Source organism: Tachyglossus aculeatus, chromosome 4 (assembly GCF_015852505.1).
Source record: "Tachyglossus aculeatus isolate mTacAcu1 chromosome 4, mTacAcu1.pri, whole genome shotgun sequence".
Lineage (NCBI taxonomy): Eukaryota > Metazoa > Chordata > Mammalia > Monotremata > Tachyglossidae > Tachyglossus > Tachyglossus aculeatus.
Window position 1 is genome coordinate 44,786,367 of NC_052069.1, and position 16,496 is coordinate 44,802,862.

Genomic DNA, 16,496 nt, shown 5'->3' on the forward strand with positions numbered 1-16,496 from the left:
ACTGTTGGGTAGGGACTGTCTCTATATGTTGCCAACTTGTACTTCCCAAGCGCTTAGTACAGTGCTCTGCACACAGTAAGCGCTCAATAAATACGATCGATGATGATGATGTTGCCAACTTGTACTTCCCAAGCGCTTAGTACAGTGCTCTGCACACAGTAAGTGCTCAATAAATACGACTGATTGATTGATTGATTCCCCTCCAGGCTGTAAGCTCGTTGTGGACAGGGTATGTGTCTACCAATTCTATAATCCTGCGCTCTCCCAAGTGCTTAGGACAGAGCTCAATAAATACGATTGTTGCTCGTTAATAATCAGTGGTATTTACTGAGCGCGTACTGTGTGCAGGACGTTGCACTAAGCACTGGGGAGCGTTCAAGACATCGGAGTTGGTAGACACGTTCCCTGCCCACAGTCTGCTTACACACTAGAGTGGCAAGCGTCATTACCAAGTCCCTGACTGCTCTTGGAACGGTCACTGTGGAGATTTCAACAAGAATCAATCAATCAATCAATCGTATTTATTGAGCGCTTACTGTGTGCAGAGCACTGTACTAAGCGCTTGGGAAGTACAAGATGGCAACATATAGAGACAGTTCCTACCCAACAGTGGGCTCACAGTCTAAAAGGGGGAGACAGAGAACAAAACCAAACATACTAACAAAATAAAATAAATAGAATAGATATGTACAAGTAAAATAAATAGAGTAATAAATATGTACAGACATATATACATATATACAGGTGCTGTGGTGAAGGGAAGGAGGTAAGATGGGGGGATGGAGAGGGGGGCGAGGGGGATCACTGTGAAATCACTGTGGTGATTTCCAACAAGAATCACTGTGGTTTTCAAGCAAAATATGCACGTCTAAAAAATATACCGTATAAAAATGTGTTAGCGCTTAGAGAAGCAAACTGTTTTAGTGGCAAGAGCCCGGCCTTAGGAGTCAGAGGACGTGGGTTCTAATTCCTGCTCTGCCACCTGTCTGCTGTGTGGCCTTGGGCATGCCACTTAACTTCGCTGTAACTCAGTTATCTCATCTGAAAAATGGGGATTAAGACTGTGAGCCCCATGTGGGACAACCTGATTACCTTGTATCTACCCCAATGCTTAGCAAACAGTAAGCGTTTAAAAATACCATTGTTATTATTTTTACAGTGCTCGACACATATTATGCGCCTAACAAATCCCAAAGCCCTACTTAAGTCTCACCTCTAATCCAGGCCTACCCAGACTAAGCCCCCCTTTTCCTCAGCTACCCCTTCCCCCGACTTGCTCTCTTTGCTCTACCCCTCTCTTCTCCCCATCCCACAGCAGTTGTGTATATATGTACATATCTATAATTCTATTTACTTATATTAATGCCTGTTTTAATTGTTCTGATGTGCATATATATTTCCAATTCTACTTATTTATACTGATGCTACTGATGCCTGTTCACTTGCTTTGATGTCTGTCTCCCCCCCTTCTAGACTGTGAGCCCGTTGTGGGCAGGGGTTGTCGCTCTTCGTTGCTGAATTGTACTTTCCAAGCACTTAGTACATATATTTCCAATTCTATTTATTTATATTGATGCTACTGACGCCTGTTCACTTGCTTTGATGTCTGTCTCCCCCCCTTCTAGACTGTGAGCCCGTTGTGGGCAGGGGTTGTCGCTCTTCGTTGCTGAATTGTACTTTCCAAGCACTTAGTACATATATTTCCAATTCTATTTATTTATATTGATGCTACTGATGCCTGTTTACTTGCTTTGATGTCTGTCTCCCCCGCTTCTAGACTGTGAGCCCATTGTGGGCAGGGGTTGTCACTCTTCGTTGTCGAATTGTACTTTCCAAGCACTTAGTACAGTGTTCTGCACACAGTAAGCACTCAATAAATACAATTGACTGAATGAATGAATGAAATCCATTATAATTATTATTTCTATTATTATGGCACTAGGCTCCTGCTGAGTACAGTGCTCTGCACACAGTAAGCACTCAATAAATACGATTGAATGAATGAGTAAGTAGAGGGATGTCAATCGAAAAAGACAGATATCAGGCACCAGGCTGGAACAGGGAATCTACATAGTTGGATGATTTTCATAACACCACACAACTGAAAGCGATTACCAAGTTTCAGTCAATTGGTGATACTTACTGAGCAAACAGCACTGTACTAAATGCCAGAGTATAACAGAGACATGATTCCTTCCCTCTGTTACTTTGACTGCACATTTTCCCCAAGATATCTGCAAAACCTGCTCTTCCTTTTCGACTGTGAGCCCCACGTGGGACAGGGACTGCGTCTGACTGTATTGGATCTACCCCAGAGTTAAGTACAGTGCTTGGATATAGTAAGCACTTAATATCACAAACATTATTATTGCAAAAACGAAGTCGAGAAAACTAGCATTTTTTCTGGGCAGCTGAGAAAGAGTTTGCGTCACTGTTTATATCAAGTGCTTGTAATAATAATAATCAATCAATCAATCGTATTTATTGAGCGCTTACTGTGTGCAGAGCAGTGTACTAAGCGCTTGGGAAGTACAAGTTGGCAACACATAGAGACAGTCCCTACCCAACAGTGGGCTCACAGTCTAGAATAATAATAATGGTATTTGTTAAGCGCTTACTATGGGACAAGCACTGTTCACTCATTCAATCCTATTTATTCACGTGCTTGTAATAATAATAATAATGGTATTTGTTTAGCACTTACTATGGGACAAGCACCGTTCATTTATTCAATCCTATTTATTCAAGTGCTTCTAATAATAATAATAATGGTATTTGTTAAGCGCTTACTATGGGACAAGCACCGTTCATTCATTCAATCCTATTTATTCAAGTGCTTGTAATAATAATAATAATGGTATTTGTTAAGCGCTTACTATGGGACAAGCACTGTTCATCCATTCAGTCGTATTTATTGAGGGCTTACTGTGTGCAGAGCACTGTTCTAAGTGCTGGGGTAGATACACGGTAATCAGGTTGTCCAGCGTGGGGGACACCGTCCTAATCCCCTTTTACAGATGAGGGAACTGAGGTTCAGAGACGTTAACTACACTGTGAGCCCACTGTTGGGTAGGGACTGTCTCTGTATGTTGCCAGCTTGTACTTCCCAAGCGCTTAGTACAGTGCTCTGCACACAGTAAGCGCTCAATAAATATGATTAATTGATTAACTGACTTGCCCAAGGTCACACAGCAGACATGTGGCAGGGCCGGGATTAGAACTCACATCCTCTGACATCCAGGCTCGGGCTCTTTCCACTAGGCCACGCTGCTTACTGTATGCGGAGCAATCCTTCTTATAACAGAGTCGGTTGACCACATTCCCCGTTTCCGAGTTTACAGTCTCTAGGGGGAGGAAGGCACTGAAAAAAATAAATTACAGACAGGTACGTAACTGCTGTGGGGCTCAGGATGGGGGTGAGTCGAGGGGGCAATCCAGGTGCAGGGGTGAAGAAGAAGAGAGTGGCAGAAGAGAAAATGAGGGGCCCAGCTGGTAGGGCCAGCGCTGAGTCGCGTCAGCCACTACCTCTGGCCCGGAACACCCTCTTGCTCCCAGCTTTGGGGCTGGGGTGAGCAGAGAAGCCGAATGTGGGCTCCAATCAATCAATCAATCAATCAATCAATCAATCAATCGTATTTATTGAGCGCTTACTGTGTGCAGAGCACTGTACTAAGCGCTTGGGAAGTACAAGTTGGCAACATATAGAGACAGTCCCTACCCAACAGTGGACTCACAGTCTAAAAGGGGGAGACGAAGAACAAAACCAAACATACTAACAAAATAAAATAAATAGAATAGATATGTGCAAGTAACATAAATAAATGAGTAATAACTATGTACAAACATATATACAGGTGCTGTGGGAAAGGGAAGGAGGTAAGATGGGGGGATGGAGAGGGGGGACGAGGGGGAGAGGAAGGAAGGGGCTCAGTGTGGGAAGGCCTCCTGGAGGAGGTGAGCGCTCAGTAGGGCCTTGAAGGGAGGAAGAGAGCGAGCTTGGTGGATGGGCAGAGGGAGGGCATTCCAGGCCCGGGGGAGGACGTGGGCCGGGGGTCGACGGTGGGACAGGCGAGAACGAGGCCTAACGGTGAGGAGGTGAGCGGCGGCAGAGGAGCAGAGGGTGCGGGCTGGGCTGGAGAAGGAGAGAAGGGAGGGGAGGTAGGAGGGGGCGAGGGGATGGACAGCCTGGAAGCCCAGGGGGAGGAGTTTCTGCCTGATGCGCAGATACAAGGTGATCAGATGAGGGAATTTAGGCCCAGAGAAGTGAAGTGACTTGCCCAAAGTCACACAGCTGACAAGTGGCGGAGCCAGGATTTGAACCCATGACCTCTGACTCCCAAGCCCGGGCTCTTTCTCCAGAGCCACGCTGAGATCTAATTCTTCCACCCTCTGGAGCCCACAGTCGGCTTCTCTGCTCACCCCAGCCCCTCTGATCACCTTGTATCCTCCCCAGCACTTAGAACAGTGCTCTGCACATAATAATAATAATGGCATTTATTAAGCACTTACTATGTGCAAAACACTGTTCTAAGTGCTGGGGAGGGTACAAGGTGATCAGGTTGTCCCACAGGGGCTCACAGTCTTAATCCCCATTTTATAGATGAGGTAACTGAGGCCCAGAGAAGTTAAGTGACTTGCCTTAAGTCACACAGCTGACAAGTGGCGGAGCCGGGATTTGAACCCATGACCTCTGACTCCCAAGCCCGGGCTCTTTCCACTGAGCCATGCTGCTTCTCGTGCTTACTATGTAAGCGCTTAACAAATGCCATTATTATTATTATTATTATCTCAATGCGCCTCTCGTGTGTGTGGCGGGAGGGGAGAGGAGACGAAAATCTCTTTCCTAAGAGAAGGAAATTGAGAGGCAAGATATCCTATCCTGAGGCACAGAAAAAGAGGAGACAGGAATGCCAAGTATGGGTGTCGGAAAAAAATTCTATCACAGGTTTTTTGGGCAGTTTCACATCATCTTCCCGATTTAGAGATAGATGGTAGATTCGTAGATTCTTCTTCCCAAGGAGGGGAGATTTAAATCACACTGCTCATGTGCGATGCTCAGCACAAAGTATAGGCATGACAAATATTGGCATTCTAAGGATCGAAAAAAATTCTGTTTTGAGCCAATTACTGATGGAAATTATAAGATGCAAAAAAAGCCTTGCATCATTTTTCAAAATGGGGGAGACAGATTTTTCAAATGACCAAGAATGCTACTACTATCAAGTAAGTTTTCCCACTAACGCAGTCAAGCAAAAGACAGAGATGAAAATAAAGGTATATTCTTAGAATGCCAATTAAACTGTGTACTTTACTTCCGTCTATGTTATTCTGGATCCTGCGGTGAAATAATTGGTGCTTGTGAGTGGCTGGCTTAATCTTCCTGTTTTGAATTTATTAAGCATTCTGACCTCTCTCTTTCCTGATTAGATCACAGTGTAGATCTTCCCAACACTTTCCCTGAACTGGGAAACAAACAGAATCTGGCAGAGTCAGGGTCTTAGATCCTTAAAGGAACTGTGAATTTCTGTATTCAGCCAACAACTCTCAGTTTCTCCAGTAAGTATTTTCTTTTACTGTATTAGTCTAAGCGGTAAACCAAGGCTAGGCACTTAAAAAGTGATAAAAATTTCCAAAACCAAAAATTGCATTATAAAAAAGACAACCTAACTGGGCTGCCTGGACTCATCTTAAAACTCTCAGCGAGCCTGCCTTTTCAAAACAAAAGCAAAGACAGATGGCAAATAAGTGAAAACATTTACTATTTGGGTACGGGAAAATTCTGTTAGCCTCTTAGCCCTTAGGTTAGTTTTGTGTGCCCGTGAGTGTACATGAACTCTGTTAGGTTTATTCAGAGACATGTAATGAACCTCCCCAGCGCTTAGAACAGTGCTTGGCACATAGTAAGCGCTTAACAAATACCAAAATTATTATTATTATTATTATTATGTTACACAGCTAGTCACACTCCTGGAGCCAAGTGGATCCGCTGGTTTAGTTAGGGCTGCCAACACATTGTTGTTTACTCTGCATTTTGGATACACTGTAAGGGCAAAATCCAGGAGCGTTCGTCTAACGAAGCCTGTCTGTTGGGAGAGAATGCAATTTTTTTTAATGGTATTTGTTAATAATAATACTAATAATTGGCACTTGTTAAGCACTTACTATGTGCAAAGCACTGTTCTAAGCGCTGGGGAGGATACAGGGTAATCAGGCTGTCCCACGTGGGGCTCACAGTCTTAATCCCCATTTTACAGATGAGGTAACTGGGGCCCAGAGAAGTGAAGTGACTTGCCCAAGATCACACAGCAGATATGTGGCGGAGTCGGGATTCAAACCCATGACCTCTGACTCCAAAGCCCATGTTCTTTCCACTGAGCCACGCTGCTTCCAGGCACTGTACTAAGCGCTGGGATACAGATGCAAGGAGCGACATGGTGCACTGGATAGGGCATAGGCTTGAGAGTCAGGGGGTCAGGGGTTCTAATTCTGACTCCGCCACTTGTCAGCTGTGTGACTTTGGGCAAGTCACTTCACTTCTCTGGGTCTCAGTTACCTCATCTATAAAACGGGGATTGAGACTGGGAGCCCCATGGGACAGGGATTGTGTCCAACCCGATTTTCCTGTATCCACCCCGGCGTTTGGTACAGTTCCTGGTACATAGTAAGCACTTAATGTATTTAGTATTCTTATAGTCATTCATTCATTCATTCAACCGTATTTATTGAGTGCTTACTGTGTGCAGAGCACTGTACTAAGCGCTTGGGAAGTACAAGTTGGCAACTTATAGAGACAGTCCCTCCCAACAGCGGGCTCACTGTCTAGAAGGGGGAGACAGACAACAAAACAAAACATATTAACAAAATGAAATAAATAGAATAAATATGTACAAGTAAAATAGAGTAATACATACGTACATATATACAGGTGCTGTGGGGAGGGGAAAGAGGTAAGGCGGGGGGGAGGAGGGGGAGAGGAAGGAGGGGGGCTCAGTGTGGGAAGGCCTCCTGGAGGAGGTGAGCTCTCAGTAGGGCTTTGAAGGGAGGAAGAGAGCGAGCTTGGCGGATGTGCAGAGAAGCAGCGTGGCTCAGTGGAAAGAGCCCGGGTTTTGGAGTCAGAGGTCATGGGTTCGAATCCCGGCTCCGCCAACTGTCAGCTGTGTGACTTTGGGCAAGTCACTTCACTTCTCTGGGCCTCAGTTCCCTCATCTGTAAAATGGGGACGAAGACTGTGAGCCCCCCATGGGACAACCTGATCACCTTGTAACCCCCCCGCAGCGCTTAGAACAGTGCTTTGCACATAGTAAGCGCTTAATAAATGCTATCATTATTATGTGTGGAGGGAGGGCATTCCGGGCCAGGGGGAGGACGTGGGCCGGGGGTCGACGGTGGGACGGGCGAGAACGAGGCACAGAAGCTTATAGCTTATAGAAACTATAGAATACGATTGATTGATTGTATTAAAATCCTTTATTGGCTAATATCTTAAATATGATTCTACTGCTGATTTTTACTACATATACTTTTCTCTTACTCATCCTCCCTTCCCCCATCCATCTGGGGTTTTTTTTTTTATGCTTCACAGGAAAAGTAAGCGTCTTCGCAACCCAGTGACTTTATCATCGGGAATTACTTTTCTGGGTTTGTTAGTGGGAATTTCCTGATCATCAGGAAAGCAGTGTCGCCTGGTGCGAAGACCTGGATTCTCCGGTAAAAACAGTGATTGCTGCATAAAGTTTCACTGTTGTTTTAGAACGGTTATGGGAAAATAGGATCTCCGTATCATGGTTGCAGCAGTCTCTACGGATTCTAACTACCTAGTAAAAACTACCTGTTTTTAGACTGTGAGCCCACCGTTGGGTAGGGACTGTCTCTATATGTTGCCAATTTGTACTTCCCAAGCGCTTAGTACAGTGCTCTGCACATAGTAAGCGCTCAATAAAGACGATTGATGATAGAAACTAATCAGGTCACAAGCCTCTCAGGGTCACACCTGGAGAGTTTCCAGTCTTCTACCAGTCTCGACTATAGGAGGGAGAGTCAAGCAGAGGCCTACCCATTCCATTCCTACCTTGGCCAGTGGTTAGCCGGAGGAAGGCAATCTGCTTTTAGACTGTGAGCCCAATGTCTTTTAGACTGTGAGCTCAATGTTGGGTAGGGACTGTCTCTATATGTTGCCAATTTGTACTTCCCAAGTGCTTAGTACAGTGCTCTGCACATAGTAAGCGCTCAATAAATATGATTGACTGCTCCAAGTCAACACTCACCTGTTCTGGGCAGCAGCAGCATGGGAGAGAGTCACGGGCAGAGATTCAAATTTACTTCACGGAAGGAGGCAACGGTAAACCACGTCTGTATTTTTACCAAGAAAATTCTATAATAATGGTACTTGTTAAATGCTTACTATGTGCCAGACACCGTACTAGGCGCTGAGGAGAATACAAGCAAATCGGATTGGACACAGTCCCTGTCTCACTTGGTGCTCACAGACTCATTTTACAGATTCATTCATTCAATCGTATTTATTGAGCGCTTACTGCGTGCAGAGCACTGTACTAAGCGCTTGGGAAGTACAAGTTGGCAACATATAGAGACGGTCCCTACCCAACAGTGGGCTCACAGTCTAGAAGGGGGAGACAGAGAACAAAACAAAACATATTAACAGAATAAAATAAATAGAATAGATATGTACAAGTAAAATAGAGTAATAAATATGTACAAACATATATACATTAGCCCACGTCACCTAGTGGGCTCACAGGCTAGAAGACGAGGTAACAGGCCCAGAGAAGTGAAGAAACTTGGCCAAGGTCACCCAGCAGACAAGCGGCAGAGCCAGGATTAGAAGCCATGAGCCTCCAACTCCCAAGCCCATGTTCAATCAATCAATCAATCGTAGTTATTGAGCGCTTACTGTGTGCAGAGCACTGTACTAAGCGCTTGGGAAGTACAAGTCCCATCCACTACGCCATGCTGCTTCCCATATGATTCCACTCTACTGGAACCGATTGCAGATGGAAGTGGGAGGGATGTGTCTGTGGCGTCGCTAAGCGTCTGACACGACTCGCCAGCGTAAGACAACAAAATCGGGTCGGTCCCGGTCCACGTCCCACCCAGGGCTCACGGTCCTAGTTGCCCACTTTACAGATGAGATAACTGAGGCATAGAGAAGGTAAAGGCATTCGCTCAAGGTCCCACAGCAGACAAGTGGGGATGTAAAATGGGGATGAAGACTGTGAGCCCCACGTGGGACAACCTGATCACCTTGTATCCCCCCGGCGCTTAGAACAGCGCTTCGCACACAGTAAGCACTTAAAAAATGCCATTATTATTATTATTATTAAGTGGCAGAGCTGGTGGGAGGCCTTCCCAGACTGAGCCCCTTCCTTCCTCTCCCCCTCGTCCCCCTCTCCATCCCCCTCAACTTACATCCTTCCCTTCCCCACAGCACCTGTATATATGTTTGTACATATTTATCACTCTATTTATTTATTTTACTTGTACATATCTATTCTATTTATTTTATTTTGTTATTTATTGTTTATTTTTATTTTGTTAGTATGTTTTGTTCTGTGTCTCCCCCTCTTAGACTGTGAGCCCACTGCTGGGTAGGGACTGTCTCTATATGTTGCCAACTGGCACTTCCCAAGCGCTTAGTACAGTGCTCTGCACACAGTAAGCGCTCAATAAACATGATTGAATGAATGAATGAATGAATTCACTTCTCTTTGCCTCAGTTACCTCATCTGTAAAATGGGGATTGAGATTGGGAGCCCAACATGGGACAGGGACCGTGTCCAACTCAATTTGCTTCTATCCACCCCAGCGCTTAGTTCAGTGCCTGACACATAGTAGGCACTTAACAAATGCCATCATTACCATCTGCTCTGCACACTGTAAGCGCTCAATAAATACGATTGATTGATTGATTGATTGGTATCAGAACCCAGGCCCTTCTGTCTCCCAGTCCCGTGCTCTATCCACCAGCAGGCCAGGCTCCTTCTCCTCTGGTGTTGGAAGAAAGTGTGCACACGCTTTCTTGTGCTGGACACGGGGGCAAGGCTAAAATGGGAGTTTTTCTCAATACGGGATTTTTTGAGGAAGGCAAGTCTAGGGTAAAAAGGAAAACTGACGGTCGGGGGAAGATGCCAGTGATTGTGAGAGTCTCTCTGGGTCGAGTGCGGCCCCGGATAACTGTTTACGGGAGCAGGTAAGGACTCAAACAGCGGCAGCAGAGTGAGATATTCCCCCATCTGCACACCTCAGGCCTATGTTCCCTCTGCTAGGCCTCACTGCTTCTCGTTCCCTGCCCAATTGGAATATAGGCACATTTATTCTATTTACTGAGCGCTTACTGTGTGCACAGCACTGTATTAGGGGGGTGGGAGAAATAGAGACATTAGTGTTAGAGACAACTGATGGGTTGTCAGAGAAGCAAGTTGGCCTAGCAGATACAGCACGAGCTTGGGAGCCAGAAGGACCTAATCTCAGCCCTGCCAATCCTCTGCTTTGTGACCCTGGGAGAGTTACTTCACTGTGCCTCGGTTACCTCACCTGTAAAATGGGGATTAAGACTCCGGGCCCAACATGGGACAGGGACTGTGTCTAACCTGATTAGCTTGTACCTATGTCAGTGCTTAGTATTGCGTCCGGCACCTAGTAAGTGCTTAACAAATACCATTAAAGAAAAAAAATGGGTTGATATGATTCTGGGTGTGGATAATGATTTGTGGCAGACTTACTGGAGAAGATGGGATTTGAGGAGGCCTCTGAAGGTGAAAAAGACCGGGGCCCAGTGCATTTGTGGGGAGACGTGAGTCCCAGAATTGGAGGAGAGCAGGATGAGGGGTCAGGCAAGTGGTCAGATGGGGGGCAAGAACAGAATGAGGTACAGTTAGGAGATGGGCTTGAAATGGAACAAAGATTGACAAGTGGTACGGCTGATAATAACCATAATAACGATAAAAAGCTGCAGAGTACTGGTGAGGAGAGTCGACAGTCAAGATGGAGTGAGGCGGCAGAGACGCTTGAAGGCAATAGCAAGGAATTTTCCCTTGATGTGGGAAGGAGATGGATAACTATGAGAGAGTTTTGAGGAGGACAGAGGTGTTCTGGTTGATCTTTCTGGATGATGATGATCCCGGAGTGGGCACAGGGTCTGGAGAAAGGCAGACCAGTGAGGAGGGTGGTGTTCTGTGGGATGGGAAAAAAATTCAAGACTGATTTTACGGAGATTTTTTTCAGCTCAAAATGCTTTCCATCTTTACAGTTACTCATGGGATTTTCTTTCTTTCTGAGGATGGCCCTTGGTGGTGGGGGGGGGGGGGGGGGGGGGGGTGTCTTACAGTTTTCACGGAACTAGTTTCGAATGGAGGAAAAACTATAACAGTTTTACTCCACGTGGAGTTTCCTCTTATTTAAAGCAATAGAAAAAATTTTCAATTAGGGATTGAAAGGATAAAGGATTTGTATAATTTGATGTGTAATGAAAATTAATGGACAGACTCTGATTTTTATCTACAAGGCCATAAAGTAAACAGTCACAGCATAAATCTTTTCCGAAAGCCACGTAGGAAAACCATTTGGGGTAAGTCAAGCTTAATTCTCGGCCTGGAGTGCACAACAGGACGAACTGGACTCTATCCGCCAGACTTTTCCCATTAAAACAACAGCTCCTTCTAAATTTCAATACAGTGATATTCATTTACCTCCCCTCTTTTCTTCCTCCTTTTCTCCCCAACAAGACCCAATTAGTCATTAATCTATGCTAATCAACACCATGAGCCTAACTTAAAACGGTGAATCTCTAGAAACAGGAAATTTGTTAGTCTGAAACGCCGTGTATTAGTATGCATTCTTGTCACATGGTAACTTCAAAAATGAATATATTTTTGTGGTGGGAAATAACCAGCAGTTTCCTTTTGCTGTGATTCAACACTCATTAAAGCTGCTAACAAGTTTTTACTTATTACATGCTCAATGTTAGAGTTTCATTTACCAGTGCAGACATCTGTTTAGTATAAATTTCAGTGGGGACTAAATTTCAAAACAGAATTGCCAAGAGAAAAGCTATAGGAAGTATTGACAGCAGGTAGGTGTGTGTGTGTAAATATGTATATATATATGTGTAGTATATATACACCCCCCGTTCTCCATCCCCCGTCTTACCTCCTTCCCTTCCCCACAGCACCTGTATATATGTATATACGTTTGTATATATTTATTTATTTTACTTGTACATATCTATTCTATTTATTTCATTTTGTCAAAATGTTTGGTTTTGTTCTGTCTCCCCCTTCTAGATTGTGAGCCCACTGTTGGGTAGGGACCGTCTCTATATGTTGCCAACTTGTACTTCCCAAGTGCTTAGTACAGTGCTCTGCACACAGTAAGCGCTCAATAAATATGACTGATTGATATATAGTATATATAGAAGTCAAAACATGCATTTCCCGAACGCCTTTTTTTATTTTAATGATTTCTATGATTGCTCTAGTTTTATTCAGTGCTTACTCCATGCTAACCATTGGGAAAGACGCAAGATAATGAGCTTGGACTCAGTCCCTGTACCAAACAGGGTTCACAATCTCTCTTAATCCCATTAACAAGGGTGAGACCCAGAGAGGTTAAGTCACTAGCCCAACAGCACACAGCATCAAGGTGTGATTCAAACCTATGTCTCTGGACTCCCATTTCCACAGTCTTTCCACTAGGCAACTCTGCTTCCTATCAATCAAGAGCAGATTTTTCTCAGTCCAAGTTTACTAAGAATAACAAATTCAGAGAGGTTCACGATTCAATCAATCAATCAATCGTATTTATTGAGAGCTTACTGTGTGCAGAGCACTGTACTAAGCGCTTGGGAAGCACAAGTTGGCAACATATAGAGACAGTCCCTACCCAGCAGTGGGCTCACAGTCTAAAAGACTGTGATTCGGTGGTGGTGTTGCTCCACCTTATACAGACTTTCACAGTTTCACTCCGTTCTCTGCTTATCAGCTTATCTCAACCAGTGTACCCAAATACGTTACCAGTACAATGGATATGCTAAAATTCGTATTTTATAAAAATTAAAAACTGCTTTTAAGAATCTGATTGCACCTATTGAGTGTTTTAAACAATCAATCTAGACTGTGAGCCCACTGTTGGGTAGGAACTGTCTCTATATGTTGCCAACTTGTACTTCCCAAGCGCTTAGTACAGTGCTCTGCACTCAGTAAGCGCTCAATAAATATGATTGATTGATCAATATAATTTATTACACGCTTTGTGAGCCCGCTGTTGGGTAGGGACCGTCTCTATATGTTGCCAACTTGTACTTCCCAAGCGCTTAGTACAGTGCTCTGCACACAGTAAGCGCTCAATAAATACGATTGAATGAATGAATACAGAGCACGCTAATCAATCAATCAATCGTATTTATTGAGCGCTTGTGTCCAATACCTCTCCCCCTCCTACCTCTCCTCCCTTCTGTCCTTCTCCAGCCCAGCCCGCACCCTCCACTCCTCTGCCACCGCAAACCTCCTCACCGTGCCTCATTCTCGCCTGTCCCGCCGTAGACCCTCAGCTCACGTCCTTCCCCTGGCCTGGAATGCCCTCCCTCTACATATCCGCCAGGCTCTCTTCCTCCCTTCAAGGCCCTACCGAGAGCTCACCTCCTCCAGGAGGCCTTCCCAGACTGAGGCCCCTTCTTCCTCCCCTCCTCCCCATCCCCTCCTAAATGCTTATCGTTAGACACATCTCCCCCTTCTAGACTGTGAGCCCACCGTTGGGTAGGGACCGTCTCTATATGTTGCCAACTTGTACTTCCCAAGTGCTTAGTACAGTGCTATGCACACAGTAAGCGCTCAATACGATTGAATGAATGAATTACTTTATTTTACTTGTACATATTTATTCTATTTATTTTATTTTGTTAATATGTTTTCTTTTGTCGTCGGTCTACCCCTTCTAGACTGTGAGCCCGCTGTTGGGTAGGGACCGTCTCTAGATGTTGCCAACTTGGACTTCCCAAGCGCTTAGTACAGTGCTCTGCATACAGTAAGCGCTCACTAAATGCGATTGAATGAATGACACATCTACCACCTTCTAGACTGTGAGCCCACCGTCGGGTAGGGACCGTCTCTAGACACTCCAACTTGTACTTTCCAAGCGCTTAGTACAGTGCTCTGCACACAGTAAGCGCTCAATAAATACAATTGAATGAATGACTGAATGCAGAGCACTGTATTGAGCGCTTGGAAAGTACAAGTTGGCAACATATAGAGACAGTCCCTACCCAACAGTGGACTCACAGTCTAAAAGGGGGAGACAGAGAACAAAACCAAACATACTAACAAAATAAAATAAATAGAATGCCAGAGCCCGGGTCTGAGGGTCAGAAGGTCACGGATTCTAATCCTGGCTTCACCAGTGGTCTGTTGTGTGACATTGGGCAAATCACTTCAATTCTCTGGGCCTCAGTTACTTCATCTGTAAAACAGGGTTTTGAGATTGAGCCCCACGTTTGGGCAGAGACTGTGTCCAACCAAATTTGCTTGGGATAATATTCATAATTGTGGCATTTGTTAAGTGCTTAGTGTGTGCCAAGCACTGTTCTAAGAACTGGGGTAGACACAAGGTGATCAGGTATCCACCACAGCGCTTAGAAAAGTGCCTGGAACCTTCCACAATTATTACTATTATTATAAATTAAGTACATCACAACAGTGAAAAACGGTAACAAGAAGTGATGTTGTTTTTGGGGTTTGATCCACAATCCGGGGGGAGGGGAAGGAGAAGAGATGGGTGGAATACTAGGAGGCCTTCCCAGACTGAGCCCCTTCCTTCCTCTCCCCCTCGTCCCCCTCTCCATCCCCCCCATTTTACCTCCTTCCCTTCCCCACAGCACCTGTATATATGTATATATGTTTGTACATATTTCTTACTCTATTTATTTATCTGTGAGCCCACTGTTGGGTAGGGACTGCCTCTCTATGTTGCCAATTTGTACTTCCCAAGCGCTTAGTACAGTGCTCTGCGCATAGTAAGTGCTCAATAAATACGATTGATGATGATATCTATTCTATTTATTTTATTTTGTTAGTGTGTTTTGTTCTCTGCCTCCCCCTTCTAGACTGTGACCCCGCTGTTGGGTAGGGACCGTCTCTATGTGTTGCCGACTTGTACTTCCCAAGCGCGTAGTACAGTGCTCTGCACACAATAAGCGCTCAATAAATACGATTGACTGATTGATTGATTGATTGAATACTCAGGGGAATGAATCTAAGCAGTGGGGAAAAATGACCTCATTACTAGTACTACTGGTAACGGTTAGAAATCAAACTTTGCTGAAGCCCACAAAGAACTCACAGCCAGCTGAAAATCCTTGCTTTCTCCCCTCTCCACCTGCCCGGCTGCAGCCCTTTCGGTCCGGCTCTTCTTTCATACCGGCTTTCACTCGGCCTTTCGGTCCTGCTCTTCTTTCACACCGGTTTTCACTCGGCCTGCATTTTCCCTCCCACCCTGGTTCCCGGGCCCTCTCAGCTTGTTTCGCTCCGGATTCCGGGAGGTGGTCTGGGCCCACTTAGATTTCCCTTCCCTTTCTCCACCCACCTGCTTCGAGTACGCTTAGCGCAGCTCTGATAAAATACCTATGGATTTTTGAATTAAGCACCTATCTCGGGGACGGGCCGGCTCTTTTTTCAACCGTCAGCTTCCACGCAGAGTCACGATATTGCTGTGAAGTTTAGGTGTTTACTATTATGATCAACATCAAATTAATAGATGTGGTCGCTGGGGCGGAAACTGATTTGCCCGGCCTCACGCTACAAGTCAGTGGCAAAAAGCAGGAAGAGAATCCCGGTCTTCAACCTCTGGTGCGGTGGGTGAGTCCTTAAGCAATCAATCAATCAATCAATCGTATTTATTGAGCGATTACTATGTGCAGAGCACTGTACTAAGCACTTGGGAAGTACAAATTGGCAACATATAGAGACAGTCCCTACGCAACAGTGGGCTCACAGTCTAAAAGGGGGAGACAGAGAACAAAACCAAACACACTAACAAAATAAAATAAATAGAATAGATATGTACAAATAAAATAAATAAATAGAGTAAAAAATATGTACAAACATATATACATATATACAGGTGCTTAAAGTAAAACGGCAGTGCGTTGGCATTATTCTATCTACTCTTACAGCCCTGTCATCTATTATAAAGATCCCCTAAGTCAATTCTTTCTTTCCCAGGTCTTCACCCTTAGATCATCGAAAGCTGCACTCCGATCCATTTGGCTGCGTCAAATCAATCAATGAATGGTATTTATTGAGCACTTACTGTGTGCAGAGTCTGTGCTAAGTGTTTGGAAGGTGGTGGACACATTCCCTGCCTGTAAGCGGTTTCTAGTCTAGATAGAAAAAATAATGAAGTTAAGAGATTTAGACGTTCCCTGTTGAAGGAGGGATAGAGTCTTCATTCTATTTTCCTCTAATTTTTATACACTTCGCTCTGATAGC

General features: G+C 44.8%; 1 protein-coding gene across 1 annotated transcript in view; it reads right to left on the reverse strand.

The window, feature by feature from the left end:
- Positions 1-15,424, reverse strand: part of ZNF644 (zinc finger protein 644) — a 54,767-nt gene extending 39,343 nt beyond the window's left edge. Inside the window, exons 1-4 of the mRNA XM_038745617.1 lie at positions 15,349-15,424; positions 11,503-11,607; positions 10,131-10,191; positions 7,631-7,738 (exon numbers count right to left, since the gene is read on the reverse strand). Coding sequence (XP_038601545.1) covers positions 7,631-7,738; positions 10,131-10,191; positions 11,503-11,607; positions 15,349-15,424 — 350 coding nt within the window. The remainder of the gene's footprint in view (positions 1-7,630; positions 7,739-10,130; positions 10,192-11,502; positions 11,608-15,348) is intronic.
- Between the last annotated feature and the right edge of the window lie 1,072 nt (positions 15,425-16,496).